The 26514-nt window shown below is 41.7% G+C and overlaps 1 protein-coding gene across 7 annotated transcripts in view; it reads left to right on the forward strand.

Moving 5' to 3' along the window:
• Nucleotides 1–25381, forward strand: part of LOC147117404 (transmembrane protein 106B-like) — a 31247-nt gene extending 5866 nt beyond the window's left edge. For 5 of the 7 annotated variants that reach the window (XM_085988380.1, XM_085988379.1, XM_085988378.1 and 2 more), the window contains exons 3-8: nt 12725–12788; nt 16556–16715; nt 18390–18530; nt 18960–19009; nt 21791–21844; nt 23137–25381. In XM_085988380.1, coding sequence (XP_085844506.1) covers nt 12725–12788; nt 16556–16715; nt 18390–18530; nt 18960–19009; nt 21791–21844; nt 23137–23293 — 626 coding nt within the window. In that variant the 3' untranslated portion in view covers nt 23294–25381. The remainder of the gene's footprint in view (nt 1–12724; nt 12789–16555; nt 16716–18389; nt 18531–18959; nt 19010–21790; nt 21845–23136) is intronic. The other 2 variants (XM_085988383.1, XM_085988384.1) reach the window with 2 other exon arrangements.
• Nucleotides 25382–26514: the final 1133 nt, after the last annotated feature.

The following is a 26514-nucleotide window of genomic DNA, read 5'->3' on the forward strand; positions in this document are numbered from 1 at the left end:
CCCAGAGGGCTGTGGCAGCTCAGTTGAGGAACATATTTAAGGCCCAAGATCGATAGATTTTTGGATACCAAGGGAACCAATGAATATGGGGATAGTACAGGAAAGTGGATTTGAAGTAGAAGATCAGTGATTTTATTGAATGGTGGAACAGGTTCGAAGGGCAGAATTGCCTACTATTGCTCCTATTATGTTCTTCTGAAATATCACATTTAGAGCTTCAAATGTCGTCTTTTTCTTTGAAAAGAACTGTCATTTATATAATGCCTTTTGTGTCCTAAAGCGCTTCACAGCCACTAAATTACTTTCAAGTTGTAGTCACTGATGCAACAGCCATTTTGCACACAGCAAAGTCCCACAACAAGCTAATGAGATAAATGACCAGTTAATCTTTTTGGGTGGTGTTGATTGAGGGATGAATTTTGGCCTGAACACTCAGAACTCCCTGCTCCTCTTTGCATTGTACCATGGGATCATTTACATCCACCTGAACAGGCAATGGGGCCTAAATTTATCAACTCCTCCCAAAACAGCACTTGTGATTTAGCACTTCCTCAGTACTGAATTGGAAGTGTCAGCCTAGAATATGAGCTCAAGTCCTGTCGTGGGGCTTGAACCCACAACCTTCTGACCCAAAGGCGAGATGCTGCCAAGTGAACCAAGCTGACATCCAGTGGTTCTGATGAAGGGTCCCAGACCTGAAACGTTAACTCTGTTTCTCTCTCCACGGATGCTGCCTGGCCTGCTGAGTGTTTCCAGCATTTTCTGTTTTTATTTTTGACATCCAATACAGTTCAGCATAGACCTGTTGAGCAAAGCCTGTAAGGTGCTAATTTAATCTTTCCAATAATGTCTGCTGGAATACAGTAAAAGTCAAATCTGTTTTGAATAACAAGACCTTAATTACACTTCAACCACTTTCACTTTTGTTAATCTCCAACACTACCTTTTTTTGGAATCAAAATCACGCATGTTATAGTCCATTTTTCTCTGATCCCAATCTTAAGATTCAGAGAGAAACTGGACAGCTGCAACAAAGTTCAGTTATCCACTTTTTTTTTTGAAGTCAACAAGACAATATCCAGCCATATAATTGATCATGCTTAACAATTTTCATTTCAAATGTAAAAACAGCTCCGTTGAACACAATTTCCTACAGCAGCTTAAGATGGATTTTTGACAACTATGAAACATCAGGCAGATATAATGAATAAACCATTACCTTTGCAGGGCAAGAGGTTGGGGTTTTTATGTTGAAACTGCCATGAGCATTTTAAAATGCCATAATAAGCTTGTCATGGGAACATAGGACCCACCCCTTGTGCAGCCTGCCTTTATTTTTGGGTGTAGCGGTGGACATGGATTTTGGCCCACCTGCCTGTACAACCACCAATCTACTTTGGCCATTACTGGTTTGTACGTACCTTCACCCAGCATTTGTGGAATGTACTGGCCAACAGTAACCAAACATGCAATATTTAAACATGCGCAATTGCTTTAAACAAAAGATAAATTTATTACGATCGGTTCCAAAGTAGTAGTAAAGTGGTGAAAGTCGTGGTTAGGTGATGAATGTTTTAACAGTGGTTTTAAGTATAGACAGTTCCTACGGCTTTGGCATCCGAAACCTTGGTCATTGAGAAACTGAACAGTGATGGGGAGGAAAGTTCAGTCCAATCAAAGCTTCACAGCATATTTATTTAAGGCTCATGAAAAGGATGGAGATGGGGAGCAAATGAAAAGAATATTTAAATTGCACATTTACATTATTTCTATGGTTTTCCTGTTGTAGTAATGTCAAGTTTGGGGAATTTTGTAATAGTCTATGAAGTTGGATAAAATTTGAAAGGATTTGTACAAGTATGAAGCTGCAATGGTAAATAAGTTTTAAGTTTAACATTTAGGATGCCTAATGTCAATATATGCTAACTGGATCTATTTATTTTTACAAGTGTTCATGGTCATTTTTTGAAATGAGCTTAATGGCTTTAACATAAAGCCTGTATGCATTGCTGAGTGCATGTGCAATAAATTGATTAGGGTTTTGTGAAGAAACTAATATAGTAATGTGGATGTTTTTGTCAAATACTTTCCAACAATACTTGTAAAACTTTACTCCATTGGATGCCAAACAAGCTAAGTGTTTCTGGCAATCACTTTTTTTTAAATTAAAGAAATACTTGTAGTGAGTGATTTTGTGGGAATTAGGCATACTGCATTGTTGAAGAAAGAAGCTAGGAATACTCTAATCTGATTCTTTTTACAAGAAGTAGCTGGAAATGTGCCTCCTGGGCAAGTTAGGATTTTTGTTGGGCTGTTTTGCAAAAAAATTGGGGTTTGGTATTTATAATTAAGTAACTATTTGCCTGCCTGAACAGTACTGAAAGATCATGATTACAGTTGCATTGTGACCAGCATTTTTTTTTCTTTCATTACCACAAACAAAATCAGGTTCTCTGCAGATTTTTTAAAAAACACGAATTCCAGGGATTTCTTTACCCCCGTGGAAAAATAATTGAGGGGGGAAAAAAGGCTTTTCTGCATTTTTTTTTTTCCTTTAGCAGAGGAAAATGTCGCACTTTTTCTCTAGTTGTAATAAACCTGAAAAACCAAGCAGAATGTAAATGGGGACAATTGTTTTTATTCAATCGCCACTGATGTTGCACATGGAGTTAAGAGCATTCTTCAGGTAGAATCATAGAAAGTTACAGCATGGAGGGAGGCCATTTCAGCCCATCATGTCCGCACTGGCCAACAAAGAGCTATCCAGCCTAATCCCACTTCCCAGCTCTTGGTCCGTAGCCCTGCAGGTTAGAGCATCCCAAGTGCACATCCAAGTACTTTTTAAATGTAGTTAGGGTTCCTGCCTCTACCACCCTTTCAGGCAGTGAGTTCCAGACCCCCACAACCCTCTGGGTGAAGACATTTCCCCTCAAATTCCCTCTTAAATTTAAAGTAATTGGTGGAAGGTTTTTGACCCCTCTGCTAAGGGAAATAGGTCCTTTCTATCCACTTTATCTAGGCCCCTCATAATTTTATACACCTCAATAAAGTCTCTTCTCAGCCTCCTCTGTTCCAAGGAAAACAGACCCCGTCTTTCCTCATAGCTAAGGTTCTCTACTCCCAGCAACATCCTTGTAAATCTCCTCTGTACCCTCTCTAGTGCAATCACATCTTTCCTGTAATGTGGTGACCAGAACTGCACGCAGTACTCTAGCTGAGGCCTAACTAGTGTTTTATACAGTTGAAGCATAACCCCCCTGCTCTTGCCTTTATTAGCCGTGGCATAGAATACAAGCATTCTGTATGCCGCCTTAACCACCTTATCTACTTGGCCTGCTACCTTCAGGGATCTGTGGACATGCACTCCAAGGTCCCTTTATTCCTCTACACTATTCCGTGTTCTACCATTTAATGTGTATTCCTTTTCCTTGTTGGCCCTTCCCAAATGCATTACCTCACACCTCTCCGGATTGAATTCCATTTGCCACTGTTCTGCCCACCTGACCAATTTATTGATATCTTCCTGCAGTCTACAGCTTCCTTCTTCAGTATCAACCATACAGCCAATTTTAGTATCATCTGCAAACTTCTTAATCATACCCCCAATATTCAAGTCTAGATCATTGATGTATACCACAAAAAGCAAGGGACCTAGCACTGAGCCCTGCGGAACCCCATTGGAAACAGCCTTACAGTCACAAACACCCATCAACCATGCTTCCTGCCTCCGAGCCAGTTTTGAATCCAACTTGACACTTTGCCCTGGATCCCATGGGCTTTTAACTTCATGACCAGTCTGCCATGTGGAACCTTATCAAAAGCCTTGCTAAAGTCCATATACACTACATCAAATGCACTACCCTCATCTACCCTCTTTGTTACCTTCTCAAAAAGTTCAATCAAGTTTGTCAGACACGACCTTCCCTTAACAAATCCGTGCTGACTATCCTTGATTAATCCGTGTCTTTCTAAAAGAAGATTTATCCTGTCCTTCAGAATTTTTTCCAATAATTTTCCCACCACCAAGGTTAGGCTGACTGGCCTGTAATTACTCGGTCTAACCTTTCCTCCCTTTTTAAACATTAGCAGTCCTCCGGCACCACACCTGAAGCCATAGGGGATTGGAAAATGATTGCCAGGGCCTCTGCTATTTCCTCTTTTTCTTCGCTTAACAGCCTGGGGTACATTTCATCCAGGCCTGGGGATTTATCCACTTTTAAATGGCATTAAAGGTTGGGGATAATTGGACCAGATGTAGATTTTAGTGCCTATTTTAACGTCCTGCGTTCTACCCCTATTTTTGTATAATACCTTAATTTCATATTTACTTTAAACTTGCTGCACCTTGGGAGGCCGAGATGTCCAGTTTGGATTGTAGGAGTTTGTCTGTAGTTACCTGCCGAGGAGCTGGGAGTCGCAAAACTGCTAGCGGAAGGGTGGAGTTGCAACATGACAAATTTACATATAGTTTCTATTATACATGCGGACAAAGGAATTTAGTGTAAAAGTTGACAGGAAATGCACACGGGCATAAGATTTTTACTATTGGCCGATCTCCCATGGTTTCGCACGTGGGGAGTTGAGACCATGTATGGGGTTCAGCTGAAGCGGGGCTGGAGGGCAGGGAATAATTGGACCAGGGCATGCAGATGTGATTCAGAGCCCAATTAAGTCATAAAATCTGTCCTCATTTTTATAAACTACTTTGATCAAATATTATTTATAGTTAAAAAGCAATCCTGCCAGCATTTTGGATAGCAGAGAAATTAAGTTGGTTTGGAGCATAGGAATTTCTCTGGCTGAGGAACTGGATGATGCAAAACTTATAGTACTATAAATCTGGACATATTTATAATGGAAAATTTGATGGCCAAGATGAAGTGCATGCAGAAATAATATTTTTAATATATTAATAGATGCTGTACTGCATACAAAATTACCTGCAGAGGGAGTGCTGGGATGTTGTCTTTTGGATGAGATATTAAAAAGAAGATTTGTCTGCTTGCTTGGGTAGATGCAAAAATCCCAAAATAATACTTAAAAGAAGGGCGGGGAGTTCTGTTAGTGTCTTGGCCAACATTTGCCCCTCAGCAATGCAACCAAAAGTAGATTAACTAGACATTTATGTACCTCGCTGCTTGTGAACCAAGCGGAGTGCAAATTGGATGCTGTGTGTGCACTTCAAAAGTAACCCCTTGGTTTTGGAGTGCTTTGGGACATCTCCGGATATGATTAGCTACTTTATAAAGCTTTGATTCTTGGGCTGTGGGCAATACTAGTGGCAAGGCTGTATTTACTGTTCATCCCTGGTTGCCCTGAGGCTTGATTGGGTATGGGTGGCAGATGCATTCCTGAAGGACATTAGTGAACTAGCCGGGTTATTATGACAATCCGGCAGATTTTGAGGTAATTTTCTGGTACTAGCCCACAAATTAACTTGGTAAATTTGCTGTTATAAGTTGGGGAGGGTTTCTATACATGTTGTAATAGAGAATTTGATTTTAATATATTAAAATGGCAAATTGAAACAGATAATCTGATATTTAATACTTTAAAAACGCAATCAAAATGTTTTGGACTGAGCCTGAAGTGCTGATCTGAGAGATTTTAGTAACCAATTTATGTTAACAGTTCACAGCTTGGGCACTTCCAAATTGTTCTCCAATATAGTGTATGAAATTGCTGCTAATTGGTAATATTGGCCCATAAATTCTGTTCCCTACTGGTGTGTACGCTGTGTACTCACCTGTAGGGCCAACGGAAGTGCCGGTTTTAGGCATGTGCTGGAAACCGGAACTTCTGTTCTTCAAAGAAAGGGCTTCACAGGACAAACGCCTGTGCCGGATAGGCAGCACGTACGGCTGCAACTTCCGTTTTTCAACAGTTGCTTCAGTCCAGGTAAAGTCTGAAACGGCTGCGCCTGGAAAAGCAGGCGCAAGGCCTGCTTTTAACAAGGTAAGAGGTGAAGAAAGTAAACAGTTTTTTACACTGATTTATCATTATAAATTACCTTAAAGAAAGGTAAGTATTTTTAGCCCCGTAAAAACTTTGGCCTAGAAATTCAGTATCGCTACGTTTGGGGCGCTACAGCCGGGCATTCGCTAAATTTAGCGCCTGGCGCAACTTAGCGCCACCTTCCCCGAAATTGAGTTGCATCGCCCGAAGAGGTTGCTGCTGCGCTAAAGCAGGCGATGCACGACTATCATAAGGCGCTAAGCCAGCGAGCCGAGGCGCTAACACCGAGGGCGGGTGCGGCGAGTTGCTGATTGAAGGCAGACACGCTGGCGCCAGTCAGCTCTTAAAGGGGGAGGGTCGACTTGTTTGGCTGCCACGCCCTGCACTTTGCCGCCCTGAAGCAAGGCCTGACCATTGCTGGATCATCATTTCTACGCCCAGGACCATGCAGAAGGCTATGGAGTGAGCGGAGCGCTTCAGCGAGGGTGCCCTGAGGCTACTGGTTGGCGCAGTAGAGCGCAGGCGACCTGTCCTCTTCCCTGATAGTGGTAGGAGGCCGCTTCCCAGCGAATACCGAAAAACCTGGAGGGAGGTGGCAAGCAGGGTGACCACCAACAACATGGTTGCCAGGACGCCACTTCAATGCAGGAAAAAGTTCAACGACCTCACTCAGGTTGTCAGGGTGAGTACCCTTTCCACTATCCTGTTCATCCCTGCATGTGCACCTCAGTTTCTGGCCAAAGGGACCTGAAAGCCCCAATGCCCAGCCCTCATCCCAGAGCTATGGGACTCTCATGAAAACCACTTGCACGTTCAGCACTTTACACACTGTCAGGGCTATTCCACCACGGGAGGCAGTACAGGCAAGATCAGGGCTTGACACTACTTAGAGGCCGTCCTTTCTCTTGCAAGGCAAGCTGGCCCACAATCGCAGGCAGCAGCGACGGACCGGGGGAGGCCGTCCTGACCTCCGAGCTCGGCGACCTGGAGCAGCGTGTGGAGCGCATTATGGCAGGCTGGCTGATTGGCCCCGTCGCCAGTGGAGATGCCGACCCTGTTCTGGACAGCAATGGTAAGGTCATCACCTTTTTGACCTCTCTCTTTCCACTTGTGCCTCACACCAGCATCCTTTGCCACTATCGAACCAATGCAGTGCATAGCAGCACTCATGCCTCCCTCGCTGCTGCCCTGTCCTTGCTCTAAAGCAACTCTTGTGCCTCCCTGCTTTCAGATGCTGATTTGCCAGGTGAGGAGGCGGGCCCTCAAGCTGCCACTGTCAGTGATTCTGAATTCGAGGAAGAGGAAGCCGGCCCATCAGTGCCACCCTCAGCCGAGGCAGCCCATGGCCATGATGGGGACACGTCTTCCCTGGAGGGGAGCAGGGGGTAAGGGTCTGAGGAGAGTGAAGTTCCGGGGCCCAGCGGGCTGCGGCAACGCGGGCGGGGTGGGGAAGCTCGGCGGCCTTCTCCCCGGAGGGTGAGTGCGGCCTCCAGTCCTGCTACGGTGAGCGCAGAGGAGGTGCGGCTCCTTGGTGAAATGGGCGCCCAGGCTGAGCGCAGGCACACTGAGCTCATGGCTGCAGTGGCAAGGATGCCTGATTCCATAGAGTCACTGGCAAGGAGTGCTCAGGAATTCGGTGCAGCACAGGCCAGGAGTCTGCAAGAATTCAGTGCAGCACAGGCAAGGACAAGGAGTCTGCAGGACTTCGCGGCAGCACAGGCTAGGAGTCAGCAGGACTTCGCTGCATCACAGGCGGCTTCCAGCCAAGTGCTCAGTCGTGCCGTGCATTCACTGGCTGGTCTGATGCATACACAGATCAGGGCCACACAGGCACTAACTGCTGCCACCCTCGCTGGATCGGCCAGGCATCGCCGGGGCCCTTGCCGCACCGCAGCAGCCCAGCAGTCTGTGCTTCAGCAGATTGCTGTGCATGCTGCAGTGCTGGCCCGTGCGAGTGCCAGTGTATCAGCTGACCAGGGAGTGCCTGTGCTCTCAGGTTGGCAGCATTCCTGCAGCCAACACTGTCACTCCTCCACTGCAGCTGCCACCACCCGTAGGACAGACTGCTGCCGCCCAAGCAGAGTTGGAGCAGTCAGCAGCCGGGCCCTCCAGGTCCAGAGCTGGTCCAGGCCGTCCCCCAAGGGCATCTGGCGTCTCACCATCTGACCCTCAGCAGCCTTCCCCCAGCCTTGCTGCAGCCACTGGGGTCCCATTGAGGAGGAGCTGCAGGGCGGGAAGGGGCCATTCGCGGAAGCGAGGCGGATCACCCTCACGAGAAAAGGTAGTTGTGGCCAAATGTTGTGTTTATATATGAAGGCCAAGAATGTTGTGCTTGTTTTTTATATGGAGGCTGAGGATCATGGTCATTTTTGTTTAACTTTTTTTCATTTCCTGAAGGTTGTGAGAGCCAGTTATGTCTCTTGACTTTTTTGGGGGGTTTATCTGAATTAGTTTGTCATGCGGGAAGGGCACAGAGTTTGCACAAAATAAAAAAAATTCTTTAATCACATTGTCCATGTTTGCACTTTCAACTATTTGTTGCCTTGACCGGCTGAGGGCTTGCGGAGCGGCTCCATTCATGTTCTTTCACTGGCACAAGCCATTCCCTGAGAGGGGGCCTAGAACCGAGTTGCAATAGGCCGCCGACGGACGGCCCTTGCACTTTGTGCCTGCCTCCCTCCCATCTTGGTGCTCCTCCTCCTCCTCCTCCTCTGGTGGTCCTCCAATGTCTGCTGGCAGTGGCTGAGTCCTGAGGATAGCCAGGTTGTGCAGCATGCAGCACACTACAACGAAATGGGAGACTCGCTCAGGCGAGTACTGTAGGGCTCCTCCAGAACGGTCCAGACAGCGGAACCGTTGCTTGAGCACGCCGATTGTGTGCTCAATGATGTTCCTGGTAGCTTGATGGCTGTCATTGTATCGCTCTTCAGCAGGGGTGCTTGGCGCATGGAGCGGGGTCATCAGCCAGGTGCACAAAGGATAGCCTTTGTCCCCGAGAAGCCATCCTCGTGGGTGAGCCTGGGCTTTGAAAATGTCTGCCACAGAAGTCTGACGCAGGATGAAGGCATCGTGGCTGCTGCCTGGAAAGCAGGCATTGACAGCTAGTATGAGCTGCCTGTGGTCACACACCAACTGGACGTTGAGCGAATGGTGAAACATAGAAACATAGAAGATAGGAGCAGGAGTAGGCCATTTGGCCCCTCGAGCCTGTTCCGCTACTTAATGAGATCATGGCTGATCATCCAAATTCAGTACACTGTCCCTGTTTTCTCCCCATATCCCTTGATCCCTTTAGCCTTAAGAAATATATCTAACTCCTTCATGAATATATTTAATAAGTTGGCCTCAACTGCCTTCTGTGGTAGAGAATTCCACAGGTTCACCACTCTCTGGGTGAAGAAATTCCTCCTCATCTCAGTCCTAAATGGCTTACCCCTTATCCTTGGACTGTGACCCCTGGTTCTGGACTCCCTCGCCATCGGGAACATCCTTCCTGCATCTAGTCTGTCTAGTCCTGTTAGAATTTTATAAGTTTCAATGAGATCCCTTCTGATTCTTCTAAACTCTAGCGAATATAAGCCTAATCGACTCAATCTCTCTTCATACGTCATTCCTGCCATCCCAGGTATCAGTCTGGTGAATCTTGAACTGTATAAAACACTAGTTAGGCCACAGCTAGAGCACTGTGTACAGCTCTGGTCACCACATTACAGGAAAGATGTGATTGCACTAGAGAGGGTACAGAGGAGATTTACGAGGATGTTGCCAGAACTGGAGAATTTTAGCTATGAGGAAAGATTGGATAGGCTGAGGTTGTTTTCTTTGGAACAGAGGAGGCTGAGGGGAGACTTGATTGCGGTGTATAAAATGATGAGGGGCCTAGAGTGGATAGGAAGGACCTATTTCCCTTAGCAGAGAGGTCAATAACCAGGGGGTGTAGATCTAAAGTAATTAGTAGAAACGATAAGAGGGGAGTTGAGGAGACATTTTTTTCACCCAGAGGGTGGTGGGGGTCTGGAACTCACTGGCTGAAAGGGTAGTAGAGACTGAAACACTCATCGCATTTAAAAAGTACTTGGTAATGCACTTGAAGTGCTGTAACCTACAAGGCTACGGACCAAGAGCTGGAAAGTGGGACTAGGCTGGATAGCTCTTTTTCAGCTGGTGTGCTGAATGGCCTCCTTCTATGCCATTAATTTCTATGATTTAACCACTTATAATTGGTTATTTTCATTAAATTTACAAAAGTAATTGAGAATTTGTTCACTATTTTTACAAATAAAACTTCTTAAAAAAACCAAGGTGTCTTTCTGAGGCAGAAATTTCACCAGAGACTTGAGCACATAATCTAAGCTGGCACTTAGGCGCAGTACTGAGGGAGTGCTGCACTGGCGGAGCTGCCATTTTTCAGCTGAGAGGTTACACTGAGGTCCCCCTCCTTGTAGGACTGCTCCTGGTCCATGCAGCGGGTGGTCGTTCGGCCCGACTACCTGCCTCTCTTCCGCGACCACATTTGCGTCCGGCTGGCCCTGAAGGTGGAGCACGTGGTGCCCGCCGGCATGCTCGAGGCCTTCCACGAACGGTGGGCACTGTAGGGACTGGAGTGCATCATCACCCCCGGCAATGAAATTTTAATTTAATTTGTTTAAGTTTCATTTAATGTTTTAAGTTTAGTTACAGTCTATTTGTTTATTGATCCAATCTGCCCTCTCAGGGGACGCAAGAGATCCCAGGGCACTGCTCAAAAGATCAGAGAAGTTTTCCTGGCCAATACTTATCCTTCACCCAACACCCAAAATAGATTATCTGGTCATTATCTCCTTGCTGTTTGTGGGAGCTTGCTGTGAGCTATTTGGCTGCCACGTTACAACAGTGACTGCACATAATTGGCCGTAAAGCCCTTTGGGACGTCCTGAGGTCAGAAAAGATGCTACAGAAATGCAAGTTCTTAAATCTGACTGAAAACATTTTCTCAATGCAGCACTGAATAAACTTAACCAAAACTACACGTCTTCTTAGGTGGAAAAGAAAGAAAATATATGTTTAAAAAAAAAAAAAAAATTACATCAAAGTTTCGAAGACCGCCAGTTCTTGTTTCCTCAGCTACTGCTTCTCACTAGTTGCACAGAGACCAGTTTTGGAGGCGGTTGCGTTAACCCTCGGCATTCTCTAGAGGTGCCCGCAAAGCCACATGCGTGCAGTCAATGGTGCCCTGGACCATGGGGAAGCCCGCAATTCCTCCAAATCCCATTGCACGCTCTTGCTGCTTGTCCAGGGTCATGGGGAAGGAGATGTACTGACGTCTCCTTCTGAAAAGGGCATTGGTCACCTGGCGGATGCAGCAATGTACCGCGAACTGGGAGATATTGGCAATGTCCCCAGTAGCTGATTGGAAGGAGCCGGTGGCATAGAAGTTGAGAGCTACCGTCACCTTTACTGCCACCGACAGAGAAGTCCTGCTCCTCAGCTGTGGCTGCAGATCTCTGCGAAGCAGGTGGCAGATCTCGGTGACCATCTCCCTTCTGAATCGCAGCCTCCGAACACACTGCTCCTCAGACATGTTCAGATATGAGAACTGCTGGCGGTATACCCTGGGTGGGTAAGGCCTCCTGTGCTGACACCTGTTGGCCCTTCTCCGTCTGGCCATGACTGGCGCACTCTCACGGCGTCTCTGAGCCCTTTGAATGCAATGCAGTAAGCCAACGTTTCCACCCATTGCAGCCCCCATTATCTATGGCGACTCAAGGATTTAACTTTCAGTGCCATAGCCAAGTGCAAAGCTCTGGCCTGAAGCCAGAAGTACCTGTGCAAGCGCTGAGTCAAAGCAGAAAGCTCTCTCCCTTTGTCTCTCTCCAAATATCCGTCTCTCACATAGAAGGATTGCCAGAAAATGGCTGCCACTTATAATGCAGGAGGAGTCTCCTTTAAATAGCGCGCCCACAGCGACTGTGAACCGTTCCCCTCTACCAGTTGCTGGGGGTGCCAGGCGCACAGAAGGGCGGCGCCACTGAAGTTCCGGTTCAAGGCGCACCAAGGGCGTTGCACCATGAAATGACGTCAGGATCTGTGCGCGCAGCTGAGCGGGTGCTGCAGTTTTGCGCCGCCGCTAAATCTTGAGTGAAGTTCGCGAGAGGCACAGATCGCTCCGCGCCCGGGCGCTAGCCGCTTAGCTCCCCACTTCTCCTCCTAAGGCGCTAGTGGCTGGTGCTAACAACTGAATTTCTAGGCCTTTATTTTTTTCAGAAATTTAAATTTTTGTTTAAATTAATTTATGTAATTTATTGTCATTTTAAAAATGTGATGTTTTTTTTAATTTATTTGAAGTTTTACTTATGTTTTGGGGCTGATCTCAATTCCTATATTTGAGGTCTTCCTGTCAAATCTATGAATGGAGATTCCCTGCTCTGATTGGCTCCCCATGGCCCACGTGATCCCAGGGACGCTGCGAACTAGCTGCGCCTCTGGGATACGTGTGCCCTGCAAACCGGCAGCTTGAGGAAGCACTTCAACGGAATTTTGCGCCTCCTGGGAGCCCTCCGGTCCAGGCGCAGATTTTTCAGGATCGCAGCCCTCCGCCCGTGGGAGGGCTGCGAACGGAATTTCTGGGCCATTATCTTTGTAAAAGAAAAAATAATAAATTGGCACATAGTTGCTAGGAAAGCACTCTAACTAGTCTTTCCTCCTTTGAACAAGTTTTATTGTTTTTTAAAGAAAACAATCATTTTACTGTAGTTCTGGCCAGAATTAAATGTTTCTCTCTTCATTTTAGGTCAAGAAAACCAGCTTGTAGCATTGATTCCTTATAGTGATCAGCGGCTGAGACCAAGACGAACGTAGGTTCTGTTAATTTTAAGAAATAATAGAGCTTGTCAGATTTATATGCAAATTTGTGTAAAGCTCTCGTTACCAAATATCATTTAAAAGCATGTCCTCATCATTGTCTCTTGGAGTTCATGCCTTTTTGCTAAGTTCCATTATTTAAGAAAAATATTAATGGTTTTGACTGAGAATAGGACTTCAGATTTGCACTTCTTTGTCAGCAAAACACAATGACCTATCTCCCAATGAGTGTCTGAGTAAAATCACATGAGCCTGGCTGACACTACTATGACTTGAGGTGAGAATGCTAATTTATTTTTCTTGCCAATTTTCTCTCCTCCCTCACATGCTTGAAGGAGTTAATTCTTTACTGTGGTGCGGTTACATGGGTGCCAATTGCCCCACCATCTCACCACAAGTGGCATCATTCTTGTTTAAACAGGGAGTGTTGGTAGGCTATTCGTGCATGGAGGCATCGCTGCTGAAACTTCCAGCATAGCTTGCTGTACCGTGATCTCATGAGAATTATAAACAAATTTTCTTTCAAACCTAATGGCATTGAAGCCAATTGTAGTGACCTTGCAGCTGCTTTGACCAAGATTAATCAACTCCGCACAGACTGATGATTAAACTTGGGAGCTCAATACCATTTTCTATGAAAGGGATCTAGATTACATGAGTTGTATGTTGATAGCTAGTTAAGTCATGAGTTCACTGAATCATGCTGATCAACTAGAAATGTAACAGAAAACTGCTTTCTTTTGAGACTCAATTTGTGTTGCGGGGGGAAGTAATGTGGCTTATTTTAACCTTTTTATCACAATTTTTGAAATTTGAAGGTACAGACTTGCTGTGTGTAATCAGATTTGAAAATGATTAGAAGTGTTAAACAATAGCAGTGGAATTTCCACTGAGTGTGAATTTATATTACACAAGCAGTTCTCTAGGACTACTTTTCTATAGCCAGTTTATAATTAAGACTGAGTAGGCACTAAAATTCATAAGGGTTGGGATCATCCTATAACTGCCTTTTATGATGAACTAAAATATTAATTCTAAAGCGTCCTTGTTAATTGTTTGATGCTGACCTGTGAACCACTACTGTTAACCTGTCTTTTACAGACATTGATGGACTTGCTGTGCTTTCCTTGTAATTTATCTACTTTTTGCATTTTTATAGCACCTTTTTAATGTAATAAGTGCTTTAGAGGTGAAACTGAATACTGAGTAGTGAGGTGACTGAAGAGGTACATTTTGAAGAACCTGTTGAAGGAGGGGAGAGTTCTAGCAAGGCACAGTTTTAGAACATTAAGTGTTGGACCAAGACAGCTGAAGGCTGTATCACCAGTTGGAGAAGTGCATGTGAGGGCGTATATGAAATGGAATGATCGTGACCAAATGACTGACCTATTGGGAAGTGACAGGAAGTAGCCACAAAGGTAGACCAAAATTACTACAGTATTCCTGTTGGGCAAGGTCCCTACCCTATCTAATTGTAGCTATTCCATCAGAATGGGTCATTTTTGCCTTGCAGTGCTGCTATCTTTATCACCTTCAAGGAGTGGCTCTCTGTTTCTATTGGGTGTTTCACCTGGGAGTTTGTATTTTGGAGATTCAAGAACTCTGTGTCTGACCTGGATGGTACAACAGTAGACAAGACATTTCTGTGGAGTCTTTGGATTTGGATCGAGGTGCCCATCTTATGACTGGGAGCCATGCTTTAATGGTTCCATCATTGTCTCAAAATATGTTCTCTGAAAATGTAAGACATGGTCCTCTATATGGCATTGGGGTTTATATTGCTATAGTTGCTTTTTGGGACACCAGACAGTTGTGGGCTTTGGTTGGTTGGTCAGGTAGGGGAAGAGGTTGCTGGAGTCTGAATTCTCTGTAGCATTTGTTTGAGGAGTCTTGTGCTTGGGTAAGCTTTTTTTTCACCAGATGATAGAGTTGCTGTTGGAAGCAGCACTTCCATCTTCTCCATGGAGGGGAGGCAGGCATGTTGAGCTTCTCTGGCTTCAGGGCCCTTGATAGTCTAGTGGGTGATCAGGTCAATGGGGTGGGGGTGTTAGTGAGAGGTAATGAGGAAGAGCCACAAGGATCTGGGCAAGTGAGCACTTTCAGCAGTAGCAGGGAGTCCTTTTATGGATTACTGCTGCAACAGGTGCATCAGCCAGCAGAGTTAGCACTTCAGTCACTGATCTGCTGATAGCTAAGGTTTATGTTGGTATTTTAAAGTGTGGGGGTGGTGAGAACTAATAGATTAGCTGTTGTGTTTTCTAATTTTGCTAACTTGCATGGAGGTTTGATCAAGGAGGCTATTGGGGGTTTCTGGGCAAACAGCTGAAATCTTGTGGTCAGATTCAAGACTAGACTATATGGAGGATAAAGGGGGCGAGGAACATTGTGGTATGAGGAGTAACGGCTTGGGTTTTGAGAGTACTTGTCTGTTTTTGGCAACTTTCTTGTGTGACATCTGGTGGGAAAGTTGACTTTTTATGTTCTGACAGTTTTCTCAGTGATTTAAGGCAGTACCTTGTGTCTGTGTCTGGTGCTCTTGCCACTGGAAGTTGTCTGAATATATGTTGGAGTTCAAAGAACACTGTTTAATCTGCTTAAGTTTATCTATTCAGCAGAAAATATGATTACAATTAGATTGGCCTGATCCAGTTAAGAAGTTGCAAGTGACTTGAGGGTATCACTACTGATCTGTGACACATTGATCTCCCGTGGCGTTGCACGTGTTAAGTCGGAGAATTGAGTCACTCTTAATTATCTGTCTTTGTGGTTCTGTCTTCTGCTTTTGTGTCTTTCTCATCTCTGCTGCTTTTCTATCTTTAACTCATTCTTGCTTCTCTTTGTCCTCTCCTACTTGTCTCTATCTCTCTCTCTCTCTCTTTAGGTGGTGAGTAGCCTGGCATGTGGCGGTGAAAGGACCCACTATCGGTTGCAGGCTGCATTTGGAGTTGAGGAAAATGTGATCCTCGGCGACTCCCTTCCCCACACGTCCTCATTCCCAACATGTCCCTTAGCACTTCACCGTCCCTCAGTTCTTCCTTTTTTACCTCCTAACACTTTAAAATTAGTCCTTGTTTTTCCACAATTATTTGAAGAAAAATTACTAAATAGAAAGTACTAGAAGCTGGAGAAAAATATTCCATCAGTATAGTTGACTGAACAGTACTGATGCATTTAGGAAAATTAGGCACATTGCATCTGCTAAGACTACAAAATACAAATTCAGCTCAGTCACCACTCAGGGCAAAAATACTAAATTAAAGCCTGGGCTTTTGGGAGAGGCTGAGGCCTTCAAGTAAAATCTTAAAGAAGGCATCAAAAACACATGAAGTAGATAAATTAACTAGTTATTGTGAAATATGTTTTTATAACTTAATTTTGTTTTAATCCTTATTTTGGGCATTAGACATTTCACTTGGTGAGGAGAAATAAATGGCAAACAGAAAAGCTTTCTGACAGCATTTTAAGCAATTTGTGGCCATATTGCTCAATCGCAGGGTAACGATTGCTGCTGGCCCTTTGAGTTTTCAATGAAACCAAATTTAATATATAATGGATTATAGATAAATGCCGGGAACAAAAGAATGGAGGAATCGATCAACAATTGAGCGCTGGCTGAAAGTCCAATATATGTGTGCTGTCATTTTATCAATCGGCAATCAACAAAGCTATCAGAATACTGAGCTTTCACTTAATTTAATCCAACTGTTGAACATCACCACATCATTTAAGCTGTTTTCTTAATATTTAAATTCTTTTGCAGGAAACTATATGTGACCTCCTCAGTAATTCTTTGTTTGCTGCTTTCTGGACTAGCAGTATTCTTTCTCTTCCCACGATCTATTGATGTGAGTTATGTTGGTGTAAAGTCCATTTATGTCAGTTATGACCAAGTCAACCGGGTAGTTTATCTCAACATTACGGTAAGCCCTGAACTGTTAAATTGATAAAAGTTGATTAACAAATCATTTTTTAAAAAGCCTTTTTTTTTGTTAGTACAGTCAATTCTTTAAATGAGTATCTTGACTCATCCATGCAATTTCAAGAAAAGATCCTCTTGATCGAGCTGTTACTGCTTGCACTTAAGTTTCTGTCCGATGAAAACTTAATATTCTGAAGATGGCTGCCAAAAGATTTTGCTCCCACAAACTCCTAAACTTTTCATAGCGGAAGGGATAGTTTCTCTCGGTACACCTTTAGTTGGGTCTGCGGTCCTCCTTTATTTCCTTAGTACAGGAAAATATCATAGTCCAATTTGTCTTGAGTACTAGTTGAGATGGGATCTGTATCCTTTTGTATTTTTGGTTGAAAGAATTAGCTCTTAATTGCTGTCATGCTTTTCTCCATATCTTGCCCTTTGACCTAGGTTGGGAAGGCTTCAGTGCTGTGAAATGCTAGAGCATTGCCTTTTATGGTGAAGGGCAATGGTGCTGTCTTAGACTTCCTCCAAAATTGTTATAACCTGTACCTTGGGTCAAAAACTTACTGACAAACCTGATCATTGTACTGCAATTGCCTCGGCTGGCATTTCTTTCAAAACATGTCCTTGATTTGTTGACATATGTCACTGTTGTGATGGAGTAAATGAGTGACGAGCATCATTAGAAGTTATCTGCGTGATCTTTAAACATCCCTCTCTAAACTGGACTAGTATTTCACCCATGCTACCTGAAGTTACCAAACAATACCTCACCCCGATTTCATTTTCTTTCTCTTCCCTCTTCTCACTCCCAAGGAAAAAAAATGGGAGTTGGGGAGGAATATCCTCCTGAAGAATCAAGACCATACATTTTGGTAACAGTTTGATGGCCTACCTTGAAATAAGCAACTTATTAATTGGTATTGGTGGTACTAGCCTTGGGTTGTATCCCTTAACAGTCTTTGTTATTGGTGCTATGCAGTTTTGCTGACCAGGTACTCTGATTGTTGGTTCTGCCTGATTGTATTTGGTGGTCTGTGAAATCTTTGTTCAAGGAGGGAAGAGCAAATTTTCTGATATTTGTGGCTTAATCCCTATTTGCAGATAATGAGTATACTATCTAAATACCATTATTTATCATGGTTATCTCTGGAGTTACTTTGCTTTCCTGTGTATTCGTTGATTTCTTGCATCCCCCGTGGCCTACTACTGAGACTAAACGTTCTTTACACTTGCATCAGAGGTCACTGAACAGCAATCAGGAGTGGTAGTTTTAGGTTGATGTTTTTCCTCCTCTTTGTCTTAAGCCTAGGAATACTGAATCCAGGCTCCCTACTCTTTTGCATAACCACGCACACGCAATTTGGCTTGGGACCTTACTGATTGTGAATTGGTACTGCATCACGTGGTATGTTTACCCAGCAAGCCATCGGGAGTCTTTGTTTCTCTCCTCTTTTCCTCCCCCCTCCTCCCCCGGAGTACCGTAACCATAATTATAGCTGTGCCATTCAAAATCTCCAAATCTCATTGTGAAAGGTTGAAACTGTGAAGATGAAATGCAAATTGCGCTTTTGTGACACAAAACCACTAAGTTGTGTGTTGTAACAGCTTTGTATATTACATGAATGTGTTGCAGTGAAGTTGCTCTTCATTCTGACCATTGTTCTATCCTTTGCAGAGCACTTTAAATATCACAAATAACAACTTCTATTCAGTGAATGTGGCAAACATTAGTGCTCAAGTGCAGTTTTCGAAAACAGTTATTGGGAAATCACGGATAAACAATATTACAAAAATTGGACCTCTAGACATGAAGCAGGTAATCTTTAGTGATAATGGGCTAGTTCTGCTTTTGAAATTTGCTTCAGCATATTATTCCCTTTTGGAACCAAAGATGAAAAAAATTGATTGTTATCATTTCCCTAAATGAGATGAGAGTTTACTGGTGTATCTGTTGTGTGTATGTTCTGAATGGCCATTTATTTGCATGCCAACAATGATGGCCACTATCCTTTCTCTGGTATAACATTTCTATATATTTATTTTGTAAGATTGGATTAACTACATTAGTAAGGTGGGATCTGTTGCTGTACTATTTGAACACATTGTCTAAAGTAATCTAATTTGAAGATCTATGCTGAAGGTATGGCAGAATAGAATATCAAGCATAGTGTAGAAAAGCTTTATGCTGCATCTAACCTGTTTTTAGTAAATTGCTTTTATAAAAGTAATTTACTTTCTTTTGCAGATTGACTATTCTGTGCATACTGTAATAGGAGATCAAATGAGCTACATGTAGTAAGTAACATTTCATGTAAACTATCACTAAAACTTGTCTTGTTTCAATCAACTTATTTCAAATGAAAGTTTACGTAATTTGACAAACAAAAGCATTAGACTTTGCTCAGAATAAAATCTGATGAAGATCCGAATGTTGCATACTTGAAGCACTGATGCAGGTGGCGTACATAAAACAAATTGCATCAGGAAGAAGTTTATCTTGCTCTGTTCTAAATCTCTTGCATTTAATCTTGTATCAATGGCCCCTCGTTCTAGACACCTCAACTACTGGAAACCTTCTGTTTCTATCCTATTTCATCCTTTCTTAATTTTAAATACTCTATTATATTTCCCCATAATCTGCATTGTTGTAATAAAAAAAAGCCCCAAATTTTCCAGTCTTTCCTCTTATTTGTATTTCCTCATACCAGGCAGTAACCTAGTGAATCTGTGGTGTAACCACTCTAAAGCCTCAATATCCTTACTATAGTGTGGAGCACAATACTGAACACAGTACTCCTAACTGAAGTCTTGAGATTTTTTAAATGGCTTATCATTACCTCTTGGCTTTTATATTCTATACTTATTGTGATAAACCTAGAATTCCATTTGCTTTTTTACAGCCTTACTATCATACAATGATACAACACAGAAGGAGGTTATTTGGCCCAATGGGCCTGTGCTGGCTCTTTGGAAAAATTTATGTCATTAGTCCCTCTCCCCTGCTCTTTCCACATAGCCCTGCAGATTTTCCCCTTCAAGTATTTATCCAGTTCACTTTTGAAAATTACTGTTGAATCTGCTTCCATCACTCAGACAGTGCATTCCCGATCATCATAACTTGCTGCATAATTTTTAGTTTACTCATGTCGCCTCTGGTTCTTTTGCCAATTACTGTAAATCTGTGTCCTTCGGTTACTGACCCTTCTGCCACTGGAAACCGTTTCTCCTCATTTACTCTATCAAAACCCTTCATGATTTTGAACACTTCTATCAAATCTCCCCTTAACTTTCTCTACTCTAAGGAGAACAACCCTAGTTTCTCCAGTCTCTCGTTTCTCCATGTAACTGAAGTCTTTCATCCCTGGTACCATTCTAGTGTATCTCCTCTAAGGTCTTAAAATCCTTCGTAAAGTGTGATGCCCAGAATTGGACACCACACTCCAGCTGGCGGCTAACTAGTGTTTTATAAAAGTTTAGCATAACTTCCTTGTTTTTGTACTCTCGGCTTCTATTTGTAAAGCCAAGGATCCATCCCTTATGACTTTTTAACAGCTTGTTCTGTCATCTTCAAAGACTTGTGTATGTGTACCCCCACATGTCTCTGTTCCTGCACCCCCTTTAACATTGTGCCATTTAGTTTATATCGCCTCTATTCATTCTTCCTACCAAAATGAATCACTTCACATTTCTGTTAAATTCCATTTCTCATTTTGACTGCCCATTTCACCAGTCTGCCTATGCCCTTCTGAAGTCTGTTACTATCCTCCTCACTGTTTACTCAATTTCAAAGTTTTGTGTCCCCTGTAAATTTTGAAATTATGCCCTGTATACACAAGTCCAGGTCATTTAATATATATCCCAGAACAGTGGTCCCAACGCCGACTCCCGTGGAGACATGACTGTACATTTTCCTCCAGTCTGAAAAACAACTGTTCACCCATCTGCTTTCTGACCCTTAGCTAATTTTGTATCCATGCAGCCACTGCCCCTTTAATCCCATGGGCTTCAATTTTGCTAACTAGTCTATTATGTGGTACTTTATCACCTGGGATGCTGCCTTTAATGTCCTGTTATGTTGTTACTTATCAGCACAAACCTGGACATTGTCCAGTTCTGCTACATGCAGGCATAGACTGCTTTATTGCTGCAACTGGCCCACTCCATTTAGACCTGGATGATGACAGCTATTTATTTAAAAATGTAACTACTGAGTGTGTAGCCAACATTTCTTAAATAAAGGACACATAAATTCAGATTATAAATTTGCAGGAATATGCAGTAAATAGTGCAATCCTGCTAATATGCAATACAGCCACCATGTTATTAAATAATCAGAACTTACTTGGTAATGCTTTGCAACAGAATAGTAGCATGGACCTGCTTATATTTAATATGGTATTTTAAATTCAACAAAAATTTTATCTCCATTTCATTTGTTTTAGTTGTCTTTGTGTACACCATTGTTTACTGTAAACCTAGCTCTATTTACTAAAAATCAATCTTTACTTGATCAGATGTTTGCTTATATATTTTGCCTAAATGCAATGTGTTGGTTTCAGTTTTAATACGAGTCTAATCAGTAGCTAACATCAGTTTAAATTCTACTGTTGTGTTGAGTTTGTCAGCTGGATATAACTATCATGTGGATGCTCTGGAGGTGTGTTCATCAATCCCAACGAGGCTTACAAAGTTTGAGGAGTGTTAATGAAGAACTGACTCATGCTGGGTTATGGTTCCAAGATTGCCAGCAGCTTTCCAATATTGCCTCCAAATCACTGTTCGTACATAAAATTAGTAATATTCCATGACCGACTAAAAACTCTACACAGTAGAATGTGAATTCCAGTGCTAGCTACTGATGGAACTTAAAACTATAACAGCTATAGACTTAACTGAGAACTGATGAAGCTGATCCAACTGAAGCAAGTGGATTTAAATGCCGAAGAGGGACAGCAGCCAGAACAATGGAAAACATTGCAACACAAATCATGTACAGTCAATTAAATGTTTTAGCTTAAAATGACTGCATTGTGGCTGTTTACTATCTTAAACTCAGTTATTTCTTCATTGTTATAGTGACTACTGCACACTGACATCAATCAAAGTACATAACATTGTGATTATGATGCAGTAAGTATGTTGTCTAGCCTGTAATACATTAAATGCATGTGTTTAATTTAGAATGTGCTTTATACTCCTGTTTAAAATGTGCAGAAAAATACCCTTATATAAATTCAGAAACCTAGAAATTGAGAAGCCATTGTGAATTGGACATAGACATTTGTTATTGGTTGTTTGCGTGTGGGGCTTGATGGCACACATCTTAGAATGCTGAGGAAATGGCAAAGGCAACACTGCAATTTTTCATCCATTCTTGGATATGGACATTGTGCCAGAGGACTCGATAATTACCTATATAGATAGAATTTCCATTAATACAGCACCTTTCATAACCTTGATGTCTTAAAAATGCTTCTCAGTGAATGAAGTGTTGTCACTTGTAATGTAGGGAAACGTGGCAGCCAATTTATGCCCACAAGGTCCCACAAACAGTAGTGAGATAAATGAACAAAATCTGTGTTTGATTTTGGTTGAAATATAAGTATTGGACAGGACACTGAATAGTGCCATAGAATATTTTAGACCCACCTGAGCAGGTGGGGCTTTGGTTTAATAGTTCACCCAAAAGACAGTACCTCTGAGAATGCAGCACGCCCTCACTAGTAACTTGAAGTGTCAGCCTAGATTACGTGCTGAAGTCCCGAGTTGGGCTCGAGTCCACGACCTTCTGACTCGAGGCAATAGTGCTACCATTGAACCAAGGCTGACAGAGAGAGGGATAAACCAGATGTAACAATTTGGCTTTTACCTGAATTGCTAGGGCTAGATTTTATGAAATTAATATTTGGGGTGTTAAACGCAACATTTAAAACACCAAGGTAAAGCCAGCTGCTATGGTAATCTGAACTGTTAATTAGCTACCCCGAGAGGCAATCGCAGAGACATACTGCTTATTTATGAAGATGGTTGTAGCTGTGAACAATGGAAAGACCCAGGAGGCCAACAACTTGAAATGATCATTCATTGATGCACCTTTTAGGCTATTAAATTGTTTTCCTTCATTGTTGCAAGCTAGCTAAAAATCTGGTTTAATTGAACAATGAGACATACGTAAGAGTGGGTCCAACCAGGAAATAAGAGATTCGCCCTCGCCCTTTTTAATTCTTTAATGAATCATGTTCTTGTACAGAATGACTATAGTTTGTTCACTTTTAGACTTTTTTTTAATGTGCCAAGAGAAAAGTTGACTAAAAATGTATTAGTAATCTAAGTACCAGTAACTAAAATTGGTATAAATGACATTCTTATTTTCTAAAGGTTATGGATTGCATTGTTTCACCAATTATTTCTCTTCCTTTTAGAGCAACTGTTACTACATCCTACTTTGGACATACAGAGCAGGTTTCACTTGAAAGGTATCAGTATGTGGATTGTGGAAGAAACACTACCTATCATTACAAAAGATCAGAAAATCTCAACCTTGCACAGCTACATAACTTGCCTTGTCTGAGTGCTTAGAATACAAAAGCAGTCAGTAAGCGACAAACCATTAATACAGAAATCAGGCACACTAGGTGTTCTGAATGGCACGTGTGAAGTGAATTTGATTGTAACTGAAAAATAATGACTAATGTAACTGTACAAACAGATGTATGATGCCCCAGTATATATATTAATTAACTAGGTATAAACTAAACAATGGTTATTTTATTCTCCACATTTAAAGTTGTTTGTCATTGTTGTTTGTTAAAGGAAATACTTTAAACAGGTTTTTATCAGGTGAGCTATGCTTTTCTGTATTGATCCTTATTTTGCTGAATGAACTCTATATATTGACACAAATTATTTAAATTAGCACATTAAAGGTTAATGGAATAATTTGGGGAGCTGTTATTGTGGTGGTTCAATTGGATCGGGGTACCAACTCATATTTTCACAATTCTAACTGAAGAATTATCTTTAAATGTGTCATAGAAACACTGTCACTTTTTGTTATCCTTAAGAACGTGATCATGTTATCATTGCGGGAAGTTTCACCTTAAAACATTAATACATTGATTCCATGCAATAATAATCGACATAAGATCTTTAGATTGTCTTGTCTGGATCACAGGTTTCTAATTAGTCATATTAGACAATATGATTTGATATCCTAAATATTAAGTGAGAATTCGAATGGGTAAAATCAATGTTAGAATGGTTGTACAAGAGTTCATTGAGCAAAGTCATGCATCAGTTGGTGTTTAATTTATGCCCTAACTAGCTATTACATTTATTGTTTACTGGACAGAAAAGTGCATAGTTCTATTATTTTAATTGAGCTCTTGCTTGCCTTTAATTACCTGTAATTTATTGAATAGTCATCTAGAACAACTAAATGAGAAATTTGTAATTTTCTATGAAACCTGTTCAAACATTCCTTTTTGTTAATGGAAATTAACTTGCCTGTCCTATTCTAATAGTGTGGTGAAAGCATACTCCAACGGCTTGCTACAACTGAGCATACAGTTGAGTATAATGGCCCCATTTGTATAAATAACATTTACTGTTATTTCTAAGTACAGTAAGCGATGTCCAGTGCCATTATGCACTTTAATGTATAGAACTCTAGTTGTCAGACCCTGGGAAGAACCAGAAATCTAAATCTGAATAGCAAAGAACAGAAGTTTGGCTGGTTATCTGTGGTATATCTGGCAACTAGTAAGTTGTAAGTTATTGACGCTTAGACTGCATAAAAATAAAACTATCTTAGTGGCTTGGTGGATTTGGATAAGTGTAATAATGAAGAATACAGGTAGAGTTTAATTCATTCTTTTTGCTGCATTGTTAAAGGTGGGAGGTGGAAGGACACCTTCATCTCTAAACCAGGATTAGGGGGATGTGGAGGCATAGGGGTTAATTTTTAACTTTGGGGATGAAAAGTTGGCAGTAGTGGATCAAGTGCCCATTATACCCCCCTGCCCGATTTTCCTTCCCATTAACTTCAATAGAACCAAAAAAAATCCGGTGGGGTCTGCTACTGCTAGTTTTCTGCTCCCGCTGAAATTGAAAATAGCTCTTTGTGTTTTGCTGGAATGCAGTATTAAGAATTATGCTAAATCTTTTCATTGGTAGTTTTATAGTAAACTTTGCAAATTGCAATTTTTGTAATCTTTGTATGTTAATGAAGATGAAACCCATCAGTCTTCATTATTGTGGTTACCTGTTTTGTTTTGATAACAAGTCTAAACTTGTAAGCAGGAAAATACTTCTGTATTAACTGAAACTATTTTCTTAATTACAAATAAGATCTATTGTAATTAAATTGTTTAATATGTTGGGTTCATGATTGAATCACTTGCATATATATCACGCTGTCTGCTCTTGACACCTTAGTGGTTCTTTACACAGATTTTGTGCATGTTAATGTTGGTATTGTAAATGCTTGCAGGTAGCCTTTGAATTCCTAATGTTTTGTTAATACCCCACAAGCCTAATACTTTGTGACCTGAAAATATTGTGCTAATACAAATTTGATTTTTGCAATCTTGACTTGTTTAAGATCTCTGCATTAGAAAAGGGATATTTTACTTCTGTAACTCCAAATAAACTGTTTTTAAAGACTGATTCACGACCTGACTGATTACCCTTGGATTAAGTGCATGAAATATTCAGGCTCATGATATTCTGATCCTATTGTACCAAATATTTCAAGCTCTCTGCATAAAGATTTAAGATTGAAAACTTGGCACTATTAAAATGTTTTTACTAAACTTTTTGATCAGCTTGGATAAATGGAACTGTTAACTATATACAACATAAATTCCTATCACACCTTGAAAATGCTATGAATAGCAATCTATTCACTTTTTTTCTCCCCCATGCAGTTGTAATTTTAACTTTGTAAAGGACTTGCATATGAACTTCAATGCAAGTGTTCTTCACATTTCAAAATTCTAGGGCACTGATGGCACATTTGAAGCAAAAAATTTTTAAGCTGCAACATACGCCTCCCTCGTAATTGGAATTTTTAATACATTTCTTGTTTCTTTTGTAGTATGCTTATTTCCCCATACTCGCCAAGCATGTGCTATGCTTAATATTCCCCCCCCCCCCTCCATCACTCCATGTAGGTTCCTGATCTGAGAACTTTTGCAGAATTAGGTAATAGCATACAGGATACATTTATTTTGGGGGTTGCTGTCTGTGTCTTTTTTTCTCTTCTCTCTCTTTTCCGCCCCCCCCCCCCCCCCCCAAAATTCCCCAATGGAGAATGAACACGATTCTTGCCACTCCTGACACTTCTCCACCAATAACTTGCCATGTGTGTTTAGTCATATGACAATTATATGTATTTACTGAGTTTAAGTGCATACACTGGTATATGTGCGATTAAGGTTAAAAACTGTCAAGTTTGTAATATTGTAGCGATACTGTTCATAGAACTAATTTGTATAATACCTAGAAATTAATGAACCTCTAATTCATAATAATTCCACTGAACCATTTTAATGTGCCACTTTAAATGTATTTCTGCTGTGCATGGCAAATAACTTAATAAATAAAACAAATAAAGTCTTAATGTAGTGTATAGTCAGTCATTGATTTATATTGGCTTGTTTTGTAGCCTCCCTTCTCTATTCCAAAAATGATGTACTTTTTACCAGCTCAATCGAGGTTATTCCTCAAGTGCATTAACATGCTTTTACTGTTGCATTTTGTATCTGAAACTAGTGAGCATGGCAATGTCAAACCTTCAT

This window comes from Somniosus microcephalus, chromosome 5 (genome assembly GCF_052327205.1).
Source record: "Somniosus microcephalus isolate GS21.2 chromosome 5, FLI_Smic_1.0, whole genome shotgun sequence".
Classification (NCBI taxonomy): domain Eukaryota; kingdom Metazoa; phylum Chordata; class Chondrichthyes; order Squaliformes; family Somniosidae; genus Somniosus; species Somniosus microcephalus.